The sequence below is a fragment of the Macaca mulatta genome, chromosome 14 (genome assembly GCF_049350105.2).
Source record: "Macaca mulatta isolate MMU2019108-1 chromosome 14, T2T-MMU8v2.0, whole genome shotgun sequence".
In the NCBI taxonomy this organism is placed as follows: Eukaryota; Metazoa; Chordata; class Mammalia; order Primates; family Cercopithecidae; genus Macaca; species Macaca mulatta.
The window spans coordinates 83,697,561-83,715,568 of NC_133419.1; the positions used below are offsets into that span (position 1 = coordinate 83,697,561).

Sequence of the window (18,008 nt, forward strand, 5' to 3'; positions counted from 1 at the left end):
TTAGCTGTTTCAAACCCCCACCTCCAACTCTGCTTTTTTTTTGTTTTGTTTTTGCTTTAAAGCTTTTGAAATATTACACAATTGTGTTTCATAGAGGTCTGCATTGTAGAACTGTTGGGCCCTGATGTGCTTTAAAGTAGCCATGGAACTGATTGCTTGGACTGTTCTTTGACCATGAATTTCATTAACCTGAGTTAAATAAGAAGATCAAATTTTGTCCATGCTTTCACAGTCTGCAATTTTTTTCTTTGTCCTGTTTTTCTACTTTTTACCACCTTTCCAGTCACTTCAGTTAAACACAATTGTTTGATATTAATGTCAACATAGCAAACTTAGTAGCAAATAGCCTTCCAAATACACTCTGGTTATGAAGCATGCAGTTACCTGTTGGTATTCTTTTACACTTGTTCTGTATACATTTTAAAATGCATACAGAAATAACTTTAAGGTAGCATGTTTACAATTTGTGATTAACTTGGTTGGTTTTGAATGACTACTTTTGCTTGCGTGCTGAAATTCTCCTGGGCTGAGTTTTATTTCTTTTCCAGGTGCTGAGATTTTCTTACTAGGACAGATTTATTTTATAGTAGTAAGATTGTATGGAAGAAAATACAAAATAAGAAAGATTTTAAAAGCACATTAGGAACATTATTAATAGAAAGTAGTCCTTCTATTAATCTCTAATCGTATGAAAAAACAGTTGGCCTGTCTAGATCTATTCTACTGTATACCCTTGAAAGAAATTGACACATACTCTAGAATGGTACTTAGTTTTGTTTCTACATTGCACAGAATTGGTGGGGTTTTTATTATGTGTACTCACCACCAAAAGTCCACATGTATACTGAAGAAGGATTATAAATGGACATTTATTTACATACCAGCAACATGTAGAAGTCCTGCCTCCCTCTGGACTGCAAATACTGTATTTGTCTGCCAGTGCAGTTCTTGCTCCATGGTGGTTCTATTTTTTAACATTCCCTTTGACATCTTTTACAAGACCTTTTACAGGATTACTTTGTAATGTAGCTATAACTGTACACAAAGATAATGGCCAAGCAGGATACTTACCTGCTTGGTAATTCAGATTGCTAATTAAAACAGGCTTTTGATATCTGGAAAACGGGCAAGGGTGAGGAGTTCTGGCCTCAGTTTTGCTCCTAACTAGCCCTTGTGATTGTGTATAGGTCATATTGCTCTATGTCAGTTCTTCTATTTGTGAAATAAGGGAAAGCACCAGCAAGGTAAAGTGACTTGTGTAAAGTAACACAGCTAGTTACCTTATGTTTGCGTGGTATCTTACATTTTCCTTTTTGAGGGTTTACTTTGCCTCTCTAGTAGGTACCTTAAACTTTTCAAAGAAGTTTTAACCCATTCTCAGTAACTTATACCTCAGTGAAACGGGTAAGGGAAGGTTTTATTGTTCCTGTTTGTAGAAGACCTAGAAGTGAAGTGACACAGCCAAGTTACCTTTCTAAATCTTTATTTATTTATTTAGATTTACTTTTCTAAATCTAAAACTAACTAAATCTTTAGTTACCTTTCTTAATCTAAGCCAGGCCTTGTGACATCTATGAATATTTTTATGTAATTAGGATGTTCAAAGTTTTACTTGAAATGTAGAAAGTATGTTCTTAAAATTAAGGTTTTTCTTAAAGGTTCTGAGTGGTGTTGCTCAGCCAGTAGCTTTTGGTCAAGGACAACAGTTTTTACCAGTTCATCCACAAAATCCTGGATTTGTTCAGAATCCTTCAGGTATGTACTTTCTGAACTTTGTTTTTCAAAAGACAAATGATTATTGTTTTGTTGAATAGCTAACTTGGTGAATTTTAGGAAATGACAGTTTTGCAAAGGTATATTTAATTTAGAGAAATTTAATCTGGCTGACATATTTTTGTTCCTTTTCTAAGTTTATTTACATTGTGGATGACCCTATTTACAGCTAGAGATGGTTAGCGGGGACTTGTAGTCCACAGAACAGAGGGAAGGAAACCTATTGGGTGGAAACTGGGAGGTGGGAAGGAAGGTATGACATCTGTGTTGAGATAGAATGAAATAAATGACAAACCTCAGAAATCTCAATTATTTGATGTTTCGAGTACGTGTTATGATCCAGTAAAAATTTATTAAGTGAATACTGAGGATACTGCATTAATAAAGTTGATTAATTTTTATGTTTTTATGGGCACTCAAATAGCAAAAAGTGGCTTTCCTAGCCAGGTTCACTGATAAGCATCTTTGTTACTATGGGGTGAGGCTTAGTACTAGATAAAAGGACTTTTAAAATGGATTTTAGTTTTATTTATTTATTTATTTATGAGACAGAGTCTTGCTCTCTCACCCAGGCTGGAGTGCAGTGGTACGATCTTGCCTTACTGCAGCCTCTGCCTCCAGGGTTCAAGCAATTCTGTCTCAGCCTCCTGAGTAGCTGGGACTACAGGCGCGTGCCACCAGACCCGGCTAACTTGTATTTTTAGTAGAGACGGAGTTTCACCATCTTGGCCAGGCTGGTTTTGAGCTCCTGACCTCAACTGATCTGCCCCCTTCAGTCTCCCAAAGTGCTGAGATGGCAGGTGTGAGCCACCATGCCTGGCAGAATGAATTTTAGTTTTAATATGTGGTAAATGGGAAGTATATACATTAGTGATACTTGCTTTCATTTCTGAATCATTGAAACAGCTGTTTCAGAAACATGTTTTATTGCAGCATTGAGTTAATCAGTTTACAGTAAATTTATGGAGTTTTCCAAAACTTCTGAAGTAATTAGGAAATCCTAGCCAATATCTTTTTTATACATTAGTTCTTTTTTTTTGTTTTGAGACGGGATCTTGCTCTGTCACCCAGGCTGGAGTGCAGTGACGTGATCTCGGCTCACTGCAAGCTCCGCCTCCCGGGTTCACGCCATTTTTCTGCCTCAGCCTCCCGAGTAGCTGGGACTACAGGCGCCTGCCACCGCGCCGGGCTCATTTTTTGTGTTTTCAGTAGAGATGGGGTTTCACCATGGTCTCGATCTCCTGACCTCGTGATCCGTCAGCCTCGGCCTCCCAAAGTGCTGGGATTACAGGCGTGAGCCACCGTGCTCGACCAGTATACATTAGCTCTTAAATTGTGTCAAGAAATTCAATTAATTTGGAAGCTTTTAATTTTTAATTTCTACATGGACAATTATGACTAATTAATATTTGTTATTATTATTATTTTGTTACTATAATGAAAAGAGAAGGAGAGAATTTGGGATCTAAAGCCCAGAAGACCAGGATTGGAATCTCTACTCTGTTACTTTATAAATGGGCAGGCTTTAAGCAGGTATCTCCCCTGAGGTTCAGTTTTTTCCTCTGTGAACAGGATATGGGCCGGGCATGGTGGCTCATGCCTGTAATCCCAGCACTTTGGGAGGCTGAGGCGGGTGGATCACAAGGTCAAGAGATGGAGACCATCCTGGCCAATGTGGTGAAACCCTGTCTCCACTAAAAATACAAAAATTAGCTGGGTGTGGTGGTAGGCCCCTGTAGTCCCAGCTACTCAGGAGGCTGAGGCAGGAGAATCACTTGAACCCAGGAGGTGGAGGTTGCAGTGAGCTGAGATCATGCCACTGCACTTAAGCCTGGCAACAGAGTGAGACTCTGTCTCAAAAAAAAAAAAAAAAAAAAAAACAAAAACCAAAAAAAAAGCAGGATATGGTAGTATCAGTTTTTTTTATTTTTTATTTTTTTTAGAGAATCGAATGGTACAGTATATGCAAAAGTACTTTGTAACTTGTCAAGTATTATGTTAATGTATTTTCCTTTAGAATTCAGTTTTTGTTTTGAGCAGAGGATTTGTTATATTGGCGTTAGTGGCATGAGATGCTCTACAGAATCCACAAATTTTCTTGTTTCTTTTTTTTGTTGTTGTTGTTTTTTTTTTTTTTTTGAGACTGAGTCTCGCTCTGTCGCCCAGGCTGCAGTGCAGTGACCGGATCGCAGCTCACTGCAAGCTCCGCCTCCCGGGTTTACGCCATTCTCCTGCCTCAGCCTCCCGAGTAGCTGGGACTACAGGCGCCCGCCACCTCGCCCGGCTAGTTTTTCGTATTTTCAGTAGAGACGGGGTTTCACCGTGTTAGCCAGGATGGTCTCGATCTCCTGACCTCGTGATCCGCCCGTCTCGGCCTCCCAAAGTGCTGGGATTACAGGCTTGAGCCACCGCGCCCGGCCTCTTTTTTTTTTTGAGACGAGTCTTGCTCTCTTACCCAGGCTGGAGTGCAATGGGACGATCTCAGCTCACTGCAACCTCCTCCCGGGTTCAAGCAGTTTTCCCGGGCTCAGCCTCCCCAGTAGCTGGGACTACAGGTGCATGCCACTACACCTGGCTAATTTTTGTATTTTTAACAAAGACAGGGTTTCACCATATTGGTCAGGGTGGCTTGAATCCTGACCTCAGGTGATCCACCTGCCTTGACCTCCCGAAGTGCTGGGACTACAGGCATGAACCACTGTGCCCAGCCTTGTTTTGCTTTTACAACCTTGGGTTCTATGTGTATGTGTACAGGGCATAGCAGTGTCACAGAGGAAATCACAATTATTCCCCTCGTTTGGATGTATTGAATGGGACATTAGGTGTGTCTTCGTTCTTCAAGTTCTTCTTACTCTTACAAGAGGTGTCAGCAGTTTTCAGTGTGCTATATTTAGCTTCTCTCAAGGTTCCTTCTCTAACTGGAAAGTGTAAACATCCCTTTTCTAGTAGGAAATATACCCATGTTCATTTATTCATTCAGACATATATTAGTCATCTGCTGTATGCTAGGATGAATTTAATAAGGTTCATCCTTCAAAGAGCTTTATTTTTAAAGTTTTTAAAAAATTTTTATTTATTTATTTATTTATTTATTTTTAAAGAGGGTGCTCACTATGTAGCCCAGGCTGGTCTCAAACTCCTGAGCTCAAGCAGTCCTCCCACCTCGGCCTCCCAAAGTATTGGGAGCCACCACACTTGACCTCAAAGAGCTTTATAGTATAGAAAGGCTACTGATTTTTTTTTTTTTTTGGTTTAACAAAAACCACATAATAATACTAAACACCTCAGTTCCTTACAAATATTAATTCATTTAACCTCATAACAATCTTAGGATTGGTACTTAGGTAGGAACTATTATTACCCTTTGTACAGGCATGGGAAACTGAGGCATAGACAAGGAACTTGATTACGTCATACAACTAGAAAGTGGAATTTCTGGTTAAAATCCCAGGAGTCTGGTTCCACAGTTTATGCGCTTGGTTACTAGACTTGCCTACCCTCAGACATGTGAATAGCTAATTATGCATCTTAGATTTAATGGAAAGTAAAGGTTAAACTAGTGAGCTAAATGTTACTGTAATTGATTAACTATTGAAGTTGATGTATTCATTCATGTATTCAGACATTTAGTTTGAACAGACATTAATTAGCTTACTATATATAAGGCAGTAGGGTAAGTGTAGAGTATACAGTGTCTAAAGGTAGGGATTATGTGTATGTGGATGCAAATTGAATTTTTGCCATTAAGAGGAATTTTTAGTGGTTCAGAACTTTTCTGTAGGTGTAGTGAGATGCATCACAGTGACATACAAATACATTAAAATACTGTTTTCTCTTTTTTTGAGACACGGTCTTCTCACTCTGTTGTCCAGGCTGGAGTACAGTGGTGAGATCTTGGCTCACTGCAACCTCCACCTCCCGGTTTCAAATGATTCTCGTGCCTCAGCCTCCCGAGTAGCTGTGAGCCACTGCACCTGGCCTAAAGTATTGTTTTCATAGTTGAGTTAAAGAATCACAATTATGGTTGGGCGTGGTGCCTCACACCTGTAATCCCAGCACTTTGGGAGGCCGAGGCAGGCAGATCACGAGGTCAGGAGATCGAGACCATCCTGGTTAACACGGTGAAATCCCGTCTCTATTAAAAATACAAAAAGAAATTAGCCAGGCGTGGTGGCGGGCACCTGTAGTCCAGCTACACGGGAGGCTGAGGCAGGAGAATGGCGTGAACCCAGGAGGTGGAGCTTGCAGTGAGCCGAGCACTCTGCACTTCAGCCTGGGCGACAGAGCGAGACTCCATCTCAAAACACACACACACACACAAAGAATCACAATTATTAGAATAGTGCTTGGAAAAATATGGGACTGGAATGATTCCTCACCAATGAGCATTCCTCATCAAGCAAAACAAGATTGTTAGGCTTATCTAATTTATTCAAGTTATTGAAGCTTTAGTAACCATGACACCTTTTCAGCAATAGCCTGAGCTGCTTTGCAAGGGCAGTATACTTTTTAGCAAAGGTCATAGGAGCAGGTATACTCTGAGCCATCTGATTCATCTCCCTGTTTCAGTTCTGTTATGTCAGGGAGCATTGAGGTTAGGAGTACTTCCACTTAGGCTTAGTGCTAAGAGGTGATAAACTATTTCATCTATATAAAACTACCTTTTCCAGTATACTTAGAAGATGAGGAAGAGAGAATTAGAAAGGTGGAAAGTTGGAGATGGGGTGGTGCTGCATTGCATGGGAGAAGGGAGCACAAAGGGTCATTGTTTTCAGTGTTTTTTAGAATATATTCTCAAGTCCAGTGTGGCGATTCCTCAAGCATCTATAACTAGAAATACCATTTGACCCAGCAATCCTATTACTGGTTATATATCCATAGGATTATAAATCATGCTACTATAAAGATACATGCACATGTATGTTTATTGCAGCACTATTCACAATAGCAAAGACTTGGAACCAACCCAAATGTCCATCAATGATAGACTGGATTAAGAAAGTGTGGCACATATACACCATGGAATACTTTGCAGCCATAAAAAAGGATGAGTTCATGTCCTTTGCAGGGACATGGATGAAGCTGGAAACCATCATTCTAAGCAAACTATCACAAGGACAGAAAACCAAACACTGCATGTTCTCACTTGCAGGCGGGAATTGAACAATGAGAACACTTGGACACAGGGCAGGGAACATCACACACCGGGACCAGTCGGGGGGTGGCGAGCTGGGTGACGGATAGCATTAGGAGAAATACCTAATGTAAATGACGAGTTGATGGGTGCAGCAAATCAACATGGCACATGTATACCTATGTAACAAACCTGCACTTTGTGCACATGTACCCTGGAACTTAAAAATATAATAAAAAATGAAAAAAGGAAAAAGGAATATATTCTCAAGTCGTGCTGACTTGTAGACCTAAATTAAAAGGATAATCTTAGGGGCTTTTGAAATTAAACTAATTAATAAGGTTTTGTCAAATTTACTGTTGGCAGGACATCTTGAAGAAAACTTTGAAAAATGCTTAGTATAATTTGCATCTTTAAGTTCTACATTCACTTTAAGAGTGGTTTTTTTTCTTTTTCTTTTTTTTTTTTCTGTTAGGAGCACTCCCTAAGGCGTATCCTGATAATCATCTCAGTCAAGTGGATGTAAATGAATTGTTTTCAAAATTGCTAAAAACAGGAATTCTCAAATTGTCCCAACCTGATTCAGCTACAACACGTAAGTGTGATTTTATACTTAAATGTACACAAAGCTTCATTAAGTTTTTGAAATGTATGATGTAATATAATGATATAAGTTATGATAAAGGTCCTTACAATAATTGAATTCGTAGGTATACCTTTTAGTTTTGATTTTTGGTTTATAATGAAATTCTTTTAGATTTCCTAAGATTGAACTATCTTATAGTGGACATATTTTTCAGTTAATTAACATACCTAATGTGCAGGCTTTTTACCAGTAATTTTATGTTAATTTAACTTTTGAAAAGATTTTGAATATTGATGAAATAAATGACTTTTTTTATTTTTTTTTATTTTTTTATTTTTTTATTTTTTTTTTTTTTGAGACGGAGTCTCGCTCTGTAGCCCAGGCTGGAGTGCAGTGGCCGGATCTCAGCTCACTGCAAGCTCCGCCTCCCGGGTTCACGCCATTCTCCTGCCTCAGCCTCCCGAGTAGCTGGGACTACAGGCGCTGCCACCTCGCCCGGCTATTTTTTGTATTTCTTAGTAGAGACGGGGTTTCACCGTGTTAGCCAGGATGGTCTCGATCTCCTGACCTCGTGATCCGCCCATCTCGGCCTCCCAAAGTGCTGGGATTACAGGCTTGAGCCACCGCGCCCGGCCATAAATGACTTTTATTATAGATGACTTTTAAGAGAACAGAGTTAACATCACATATCAAAATAAAAAATTGTATTAGGTTCCTTGGCCAGTAAACTTGAGATCAGAAGCACTGAATAGATTAGGTAGATTTCTCTATAAGAATATATGGAGAATGGTATTAAGAAATGTGTGTGTCTCTTCTTAATTGAAGAAGTAAGTGAAGTAGCTGCTCAGCCTCCCCCTGAAGAGGAGGAAGATCAAAATGAAGATCAAGATGTTCCAGATCTTACTAATTTTACAGTTGAAGAATTGAAACAGTATGTAATCTAATTTTCTTTAAGATAAAGAGGCAGTGACTTTAATAACACTGTTACAGTGGACATTGTTACTATTAGTGCTTTCCCTTTCCCTTATCCCTTTTACTGTTTTAACATTGAGGAAGTCTTTTTTTTTTTTTTTTTTTCACTGTGGTAAAATATACATAACATAGTCTTTGGGAAGCCTTTTTTTAAATCTTCTTTTAAAATATGTCTGGTGTACAAGTACTTTGGCCAAAGGCCACCCCCAAAAGTCTCACTCTGCCGCCCAGGTTGGTGTTCAGTGGTGTGATCTTGACTCACTGCAGCCTCTGCCTCCCAGATTCAAGCGATTCTCCTGGGACTACAGGCGTGTGCCACCATACCTGGCTAATTTTTGTATTTTTAGTAGAGACAGGGTTTCACCATGTTGGCCAGGCTAGTCTCGAACTCCTAACCTCAGGTGATCCACCTGCCTTGGCCTCCCAAAGTGCTGGGGATTACAGGTGTGAGCCACCGCACCCGGCCCCTCAAAGTTTTCATTTTTTAATTTGTGATACGGAAAACTTAGGGAGTTTAAATACTAGGTATTGATAACTCATGTATTCCTGTTTAGTTTCATTTTCTGTTTATCATTGTTTCTGTATTGATATTCTTATATTTTTGAGGTTTAGAAATGAGATTTTCATAGTCCAGCATTTACAATTAAAATCTATTTTTCATTTTATAAGTAATGTTAATTGTGGAAAATTAGAACATACTGTAAATAAAATCAAGAAAACACAACTCTCACTTTATGGATAACAGCTATTAACATTTGGTGCATATCTTTTCATAATTTTCTATTGTATTATAAAAAATATTTAAAGCTTTTTCTAGTGAATGAATTCATTAATCCTGTGAGTACTTTATAAAAAATAAAACAGCAAATGAGTTTTTCATTCTTAGAATCATTTTTTTAAATTTGAATTGCATACTATAATGTAAAATCATTTTTTTCAAAGTAATACTTGCACATAAAAGCTTTTAATAAAAGATGGCATTCCTTTTTCCTTCACCCAACACTGTACCCTAGAGGCAATCATTTTATTTGTTTATCTTTTCAAACTATTTTTTCTGGCATTTACCTCTTTTTTTTTTTTTTTGAGACGGAGTCTTGCACACCTGGCTGGAGTGCAGTGGCACTGTCTCGGCTCATTACAACCTCCACCTCCCAGGTTCAAGTGATTCTCCTGCCTCAGCCTCCTGAGTAGCTAGGATTACAGGTGCCCACTACCACGCCCAGCTAATTTTTGTATTTTTAGTAGAGATGGGGTTTCACCATGTTGTTCAGGCTGTTCTTGAACTCCTGGGCTCAAGTGATCTTCCCCGCCTCGGCCTCCCAAATGCTGGGATTACAGGTTTGAGCCACCTATTTCTTATAATATACATAATTTTCTGTTTCTTGATTTATCACATCTGGACATAATCTCCTAACTTTCTTTTTTAATTTTTTTTTTGAGACGGAGTCTTGCTCTGCCGCCCAGGCTGGAGTGCAGCGGCCGGATCTCAGCTCACTGCAAGCTCCGCCTCCCGGGTTCACGCCTTTCTCCTGCCTCAGCCTCCCGAGTAGCTGGGACTACAGGCGCCCGCCACGTCGCCCGGCTAGTTTTTTTTTTGTATTTTTTTAGTAGAGACGGGGTTTCACCGTGTTAGCCAGGATGGTCTTGATCTCCTGACCTCGTGATCCACCCGTCTTGGCCTCCCAAAGTGCTGGGATTACAGGCTTGAGCCACCGCGCCCGGCCAATCTCTTAACTTTCCAAAAGTGATTTAGGCCAGGTGCGGTGGCTCATGCCTGTAATCTCAGCACTTTGGGAGGCTGAGGCAGGTGGATCACCTGAGGTCAGGAGTGCAAGACCAGCTTGGCCAACATGGTAACATGGTGAAACCCTTTCTCTACTAGAAATACAAAAATTAGCTGGGCGTGGTAGTGGGCACCTGTAATCCTAGCTACTCAGGAGGCTGAGGCAGGGAGAATTGCTTGAACCCAGGAGGCGGAGGCTTCAGTGAGCTGAGATCGGGCCACTGCACTGCATCCTGGGCCATAGAGCTAGACTCCGTCTCCGAAAAAATGGGCAGGGGGTGGATATAGCCAACTCTTGTCCTGTCCTACTAACTCCCCTCCATGTAGTTATAAGACTATTTTTTATTATTCAGTATTAATATTGTGACTAGATGTTTATTTGTTGCTATAACAAAGTACCCGTGTTCTTTGCTTTATTCTACCTTTTTTTTTTTTGAGATGGAGTCTCACTCTGTGGCCCAGGCTGGAGTACAGTGGCGTGATCTTGACTCACTGCATCCTCCGCCTCCCGATTCAAGTGATTCTCCTGCCTCAGCCTCCTGAGTAGCTGGGATTACAGGCGTGTGCCACCACACACAGCTAATTTTTGTATTTTTAGTAGGGACGGGGTTTCACCACGTTCGTCAGGTTGGTTTTGAACTCCTGACCTCGTGATCTTCCTGCCTTGGCCTCCCAAAGTACTGGAATTCAGGTGTGAGCCACCGTGACCGACTATTTTTTTTTTCTTGGAGTTAATTAACTGCTCTGTTTGTTCTCTTACTTTGTCTTCTATATATACCTGTTTCTTCCCAAATAGGGAGCCCAGAATTTAAAAAACTTAATTATTTGCTGACCACGGCAAACTTGTTTCCCAGTGATCTTCTAAGTTTTCTCTTTAGTTATCCATAGTATTATTTCTTCTGTACTTTTTTCACTGTTACACCAGAGTGGAGAAGTTGAATTATTCAGAATGCCAAAGATCTAGAGAGGTGAAATTTAACTGTACTGCATGTCCATCTTGACTCCAAACTAGAATAAGCTAACTATTGCCTTGTTAGCTAGCACAGGATCATTTCATTTTTAGCTAAAAGGAAATAAATAACTGGGTCAGGGCTATCAATAAGAAGATAGGTTCCATGTTGCAAAAGTCACCAAAGTTAAGGTAAAGAAGGTCAATCACATTGTTAGAGAATAATACTGATCTTTGGGTATTAACTGTTTCAGCCAGCTCTTGGTTTCACCATTGTTACGATATGGAAAACTGAAATATTTGTAATTGGCTTTTAAAGGCCATTAAGCCATATTATCAACACTAAAGATTATTTCTTTTTCAAAATAGACGTTATGACAGTGTTATAAATCGACTGTACACTGGTATTCAGTGTTACTCTTGTGGAATGAGGTTTACAACATCACAGACAGATGTTTATGCGGATCATTTGGACTGGCATTATCGGCAAAATAGAACTGAAAAGGATGTTAGCAGAAAAGTCACTCATAGACGTTGGTACTACAGTTTAACAGTAAGTAACCCATGTGCCTCCATAGTATCTTTTAGGCTTAAATTATATCATTCTAAAAGTATATTAATTTTAGTAATTTTAATAATTATTAAAATTTAATGATTTTAATAGATAATTTAATAATTCAATAATTAAAATTTAATAATTTTAATAATTGTTGGACTCTAACATGTACATTTCCTGAATAAAATTTGACCTCTAGAATATAAACAGATTTTTAAAAAAATGAATTTTGAAGATTTTTTTAATTTTTTAATTAAGATTAGAGTGTAGCATACAGGCTTGTTCTAGCTCTAAAATTCCAAGGCTCTGGCACTGTTTTTTGTAAAAAACAATGTATTTGAAACCTTTTTTGAATTAGTAGTTGTAACTATAGAGTTACTGGAAAAGATCTTAATTATTGGTTGTTTTATGTTGTCATTAGTTATATGTCTCAAAGTATAATTTTAAATAATATTAGAGCATAATGTAGAAAATAACGTACCCCTACCTTTAAATGGCATTATATTGAAGATACACAGTAAAAATTTAGAAATAAATGGAATAATCTTTTGAAAATCAACTCCTTTTAAGGACTGGATAGAATTTGAGGAGATAGCTGATCTGGAAGAACGGGCAAAGAGCCAGTTTTTTGAAAAGGTGCATGAAGAAGTTGTGCTCAAAACTCAAGAGGCTGCTAAAGAAAAAGAGTTCCAAAGTGTACCTGCTGGACCAGCTGGAGCAGTTGAGGTAAGAGAAGAACGTTTAAATTTTCTCCCAGTGGGAGTGTCCCTCACTTCCTTTAAGTAAATACTCATAAACATATCACTATATTTATATCCCTGTTTTAATGATTTTAAGACTTCTTGAAAGCTCTACTCTTCAATTTTACTTTTATAATCTAGCTTTGAGTTTCATAACTACAGTGGCCACAAGAAGTGAAATGTTTACTCTTTTTGCTGGAAAGATTGACAGAATCCTGTAAATGTATTTTGAATCATAATATATATTGGACATTATTCAAACGTTTGGAACGCTCATAAATTGCTTACTCCACTTAACAAAATGTTTGTATATTTTTACTTAATGGGGTTAAATATGGCCTATTATGTAAATTTCATTTTATATGATTATATTTTAGAGTTGTGAAATCTGTCAAGAACAATTTGAACAATACTGGGATGAAGAGGAGGAGGAATGGCATTTGAAAAATGCTATTAGAGTAGATGGAAAGGTAATTTTCATTTCTTTATAAGGAAGTGTTAAGATTAGTATTTTTTTGTTGGGTTAACACATTACTTTGAAAGGAGGGGGTTTGTAATACTTTTTGTTTGATTTTTGGTCGTAATAAAAAAGGTATTGGACTTTAGTAATAGAATGCTTGAATTAGAAGGGATCTTAGCAGTTACCCGGTTCTGTACTCACTTTACATAGGAGGTTGCACTATTGGTCAGTGACAGACCCAGGACTAGGTCTTCTGAATCTAGTCGTTTTTCTCTCCACCCACACTATTTTGATTGTGGATTTATGTTTCATCATCAAACTGTACTGTGCTGAAAAGAAAGCAAAGATACTTAAATACTAGGGCCAAGAGTTTTTCAGACTCTTTAAGCATAAGGATGAAAATTTGGTTTTATCCATTTTAGGACCAAATAATTTTTTGTCTTCTTTCCAAAGACTATCTTCTGGTTTAAAGTTAAAAAGAAAAATCATATCAGAATAGCCCACTAGAAATGAATATGCACATATTTACTTTTTTTCTTTTTGCTTCAGATTTATCATCCATCATGTTATGAAGATTATCAAAATGTAAGTTCTTTTTGGTTACTGTATTTGCCCTCATTTGCATTAATAGATTTTGCTTTTCAGTTTTTTTTTTTTTTTTGCATCAGAGCAGTATTGTTAAACTTAATATATTGAACTGTTTTTGTTTTTTGATGTAGCACTTAGGTTGTTCAGTAAAAACTGGTGCCAGAGTGACAGAATTGACATATATGAATATCATTTTCTGTGATATGCAAACAATTAAAATTTTGAAATTTATCATTCCTTGCATTTTATTCACTTGAATCATGGTATCTTTTACTAGTCCACTAGGCCCAAAGAAATGTGAGGAAAAGTGAAGATAAGGATCACAGTGGGGATAGGTTTCTAGAGCTATGGGTAGCATTTACTTTTTTTTTTCTTCCATCTCTATTCAGCCATCTAAATAGGTATATTCTTTTTGTTGTTTTGAGACAAATTTTCGCTCTTATTGGGCAGGCTGGAGTGCAATGGAGTGATCTCAGCTCACTGCAGTTTCCACCTCCTGGGTTCAAGCGATTCTCCTGCCCCTGCCTCCCAAGTAGCTGGGATTACAGGCGTGCACCACCACACCTGGCTAATTGTGTACTTTTAGTAGAGACAGGGTTTCACCACATTGGTCAGGCTGGTCTTGAACTCCTGACCTCAAGTGATCCACCCCCACTTGGCCTCCCAAAGTGCTGGGATTACAGGCATGAGCCATCGTGCCCGGCCAAAATAGGTATACTTTATTTAATGATCACATATGGAATCTAAAAACGATACGTTTTTGGCCTTAAAAGTTCAAATGGTCGGCTGAGCGTGGTGGCTTACGCCTGTAATTCCAGCACTTTGGGAGACCGAGGCGAGTGGATCACCTGAGGTCAGGAGTTCGAGACCAGCCTGGCCAACATAGTGAAACCCTGTCTTTACTAAAAATACAAAAATTAGCCAGGCGTGATGGTGGGTGCCTATAGTCCCAGCTACTTGGGAGGCTGAGGCAGGAGAATTGTTTGAACCCAGGAGGTGGAGGTTGCAGTGAGCTGAGTTCATGCCACTGTACTGCAGCCTGCACGACACGAGTGAGACTCTGTCTCAAAAAAAAAAAAAAAAAAAAGTTCAAATGGTCATATTTGTAGGCTGTTTTTAAAACCAAGTAATGGAACAAATAGGTTTTTAGAGATAATGGGTTGGAGGCATTTTGGAAGGTTTATTTAAGTTGTCAGAAGACTAGTGTTGAGGATCATGGTTTGTGGGGATTTAAAAAATCCTCAGACTATTTGAAATTAGGGTAGTAACAAGTCCCAGGATATATGTATGAGTTTAACATCTATGTAGAGATTAAAATGTAGAAGCATGTCTAATCAACTTTTTTTGGGTGTATTAATGTCCTCCAACTTAGCTGCTAACTGCTTAGCTCACTGCTGAGTACATATTGAATGTGCAATATGTATTTTATTTTTGGTTGTCTTTATGGCACATTTTGTTGGGAGGCAGGTGTTTCATTTGCATTTGGTTGTGTGTTCTCTTGTCCATACAAGGGTCTTACAAAACTAAATGTCATTTAATGTGAGAATTTTTAACTTTCATCAGTACTCATAGGGCCTTTCATTTTGTAGACATCTTCATTTGATTGTACACCATCTCCCAGCAAGACACCAGCTGAAAACCCCTTGAATATTATGTTGAACATTGTCAAAAACGAATTGCAGGAACCCTGTGAAAGTCCCAAAGTTAAGGAAGAACGAATTGATACACCACCAGCTTGTACAGAGGAAAGCATAGCAACACCCTCTGAAATTAAAACAGAAAATGACACAGTTGAGTCAGTTTAAATAAAATCAGAAAGGTATGTTTTTCTTTTTTAAAAAAGCTGCTGTTGGATCTAGAAGGTGAAGAATTTTTTTATGTATATATAGACATATCTATATAAATTGTCTAGCTGAGGCAGGGCCTTCAGCTATCATTTGGTTAATAAATACATTTTAGTATTTGCATTTCCTACTGCCTGCAGAGTTTCAGGTGCTTGTTGTGTGAAAGTTCTGTAGATGTGTGCAAATTTAACAAAATGAAATTGTATGTGTAAAAATGTACGATTTTTCACTGTGCAACTGTAAATTATAAATAAAAAATATTTTTGCTATTCATGGAGTGTAATATTTATGCACACCATCAAATAGTTTCTGTACTTTTTATTGGGTAAAAAAGGAATTGAACAGCAACCTCAACATAAGATTTTTTTTCTAGTAGCCTCCCACTGATTAAAGAAGCAAAGTTTGAAGTTTCATCCTTCAAAAGGGGGTTGTGAGAGAGCACCGTAGGGCTTTTCTCAAATAGAAAAGCCAGATTTTGAAAAAATTTTAAAGACAAAATAGGACATATTTGCAGATATATATATATATATGAATATATATATACACACACACACATCTCCAGCTATAGAGAACCATCCAGATGTTCACTTTTGAAAATATCTAATGAAGCAACTTTTATTCTTGAACTTGGACACTGATGCCATCAAACAATTAACAAATATATTTAAGTACTAAAGGTGATTTTTTTTGGAAGACATTTTTCAAATTGTCAAATGATTTAATGCAGATGAACATATTTCTATTTTAAGTAACGGGAATCTGTAAGAATGTTCGCTTGAGATATGGTTAACTTTTTTCTTTTGTTGGTTTTGACTTAGATGGACACCATGAGATGTTAATATTCATACATGTAATAAATAGAATGATGAAGAAACTTTGTTTGTATTTCTTTATTGAAAAGCTTTAGAATGTGACTTTTTTGTTGTCTTTCATCTGTTTTTTAAAACATGAACATGGTACTTGCTATGAGCCAGGCACTCTGAGACAGGTTAGTCTTTTCTGCCATTTATTGGACATAAGCATATAAAACACTGAGTTTTATTGAGCACATACTATGTGGCAGGCACTAGCACTTTCTACATATATTTTCTCTGGTATTCACATCCAATAACTATGTGGTAGATGGTGTCCCCAGTTTACAGATGAAATTAAGCCACTCACTTCAAAATTTTTATTAGAATTTGAACGTGGCTTTATTTCATCTAATTCCATACAATTTCTGCAATTTCAAAAGATACCCCCAAATTGTTAGGATAGAAATAAGCACACCAAACTACTGGAAGGTGGCTTAAGATACTACAAATGTGGTGATATTTGAGTCTTGGAGGATAACCAGGAGTCGAATCCATACTGATAGGAAGGGTATCTTTGGAAAATGAACAGCAAATGTAAAGGCCTGAAATACTTTGTGCTTTCAAAAGTTGACTTCTTATGGTTAAAACTCAGTTTTGAATAGGATATTATGATGAACCATTATTTTTAATTTTTTTTTTAGTAGAAATGGAGTCTCACTATGTAGTCCAGGCCAGTTTCGAATTGCTGGGCTCAAGTGATCCTACTGCCTTGGCCTCCCAGAGTGCTGGGATTACAGGCATGAGCCACGTGCCCGGCCTTTATTTGTAAGTAGTGAAGAGCCTTCTTGGTCATGTTAAGGAATTTTTATTAAACTGATGACCAGAGCAGCAACTAGAAATTTTAAACAGAGGTGACATCCTATCTGCATTTAAGTTTTTGTTTTTTAAGAATCAAGTGAATACAATTTTAGAGACTGCTAAATGCAGAGAGGTCCAGTGGGAAAACTGGTAGCCATTGGATTTGAGTTGTAAACACAGGTGACAGCTGAACTTAAGTATATGAACACTGCCATAGAACTGAGGTCTGTGAATCCAAAAATGCAGGCAAACCTTCCTGTTGTACATTTTTCTGGGGAAACCATCATAGCTTTTATCAACTGCTTACAGGTATGGAACATTCTAAAAGGAAGGTGACATGCAAACCTAAAAGTGTATCAATGGTATCCACATGGAGAAGAGGGTCAAGGATAGGGGAACAAAGACTGGTAGGTGGGAAGGTCAGAAAGCAAATGGGAAAACCAGCAATGGGAAATTTTTTTTTTTTCTTTTTTTGAGACAGTCTTGCTGTTGCTCAGGCTGATCAGTGCAGTGGCACAATCTCGGCTCACGGCAACCTCCCCCTCCCAGGTTCAAGTGATTCTCCTGTCTCAGCCTTCCAAGTAGCTGGGATCACAGGCGCCCACCACCTCGCCTGGCTGTTCTGCATTTTGAGTAGAGGCGGGGTTTCACCATGTTGGCCAGGCTGGTCTTGAACTCCTGACCTTAAGTGATCTGCCCGCCTTGGCCTCCCAGAGTGCTGGGATTACAGGTGTGAGCGGGAAGAAAATTTCAATGGACAGGATAGTCAACAAAATAAAGTCAAGAAAATATGTAAGACTGAGAAATACTCTGTTGACCCAAGAACAGCTGAGTATGGGTGCCAACACCTGGTGCAATGGGTAGTGTGGATAAGAGGTAACAAAATATTAAAAGCTATTTTTTTAAATGAAGTTTAACTCCAGAGATTAAATTGTAGTTAGACAAATAGGAAAGGCATTAGCATGTTAAGA

At 38.3% G+C, this 18,008-nt stretch overlaps 1 protein-coding gene across 4 annotated transcripts in view; it reads left to right on the plus strand.

Moving 5' to 3' along the window:
* The window catches only part of PCF11 (PCF11 cleavage and polyadenylation factor subunit), a 29,321-nt gene extending 13,062 nt beyond the window's left edge, over positions 1–16,259 (plus strand). For 2 of the 4 annotated variants that reach the window (XM_015115346.3, XM_015115347.3), the window contains exons 9-16: positions 1,659–1,755; positions 7,383–7,502; positions 8,319–8,424; positions 11,567–11,750; positions 12,324–12,479; positions 12,871–12,963; positions 13,503–13,538; positions 15,131–16,259. In XM_015115346.3, the coding sequence (XP_014970832.1) occupies positions 1,659–1,755; positions 7,383–7,502; positions 8,319–8,424; positions 11,567–11,750; positions 12,324–12,479; positions 12,871–12,963; positions 13,503–13,538; positions 15,131–15,346 (1,008 nt within the window). In that variant the 3' untranslated portion in view covers positions 15,347–16,259. The remainder of the gene's footprint in view (positions 1–1,658; positions 1,756–7,382; positions 7,503–8,318; positions 8,425–11,566; positions 11,751–12,323; positions 12,480–12,870; positions 12,964–13,502; positions 13,539–15,130) is intronic. The other 2 variants (XM_015115344.3, XM_028833877.2) reach the window with 1 other exon arrangement.
* The last annotated feature ends 1,749 nt before the right edge of the window (positions 16,260–18,008 follow it).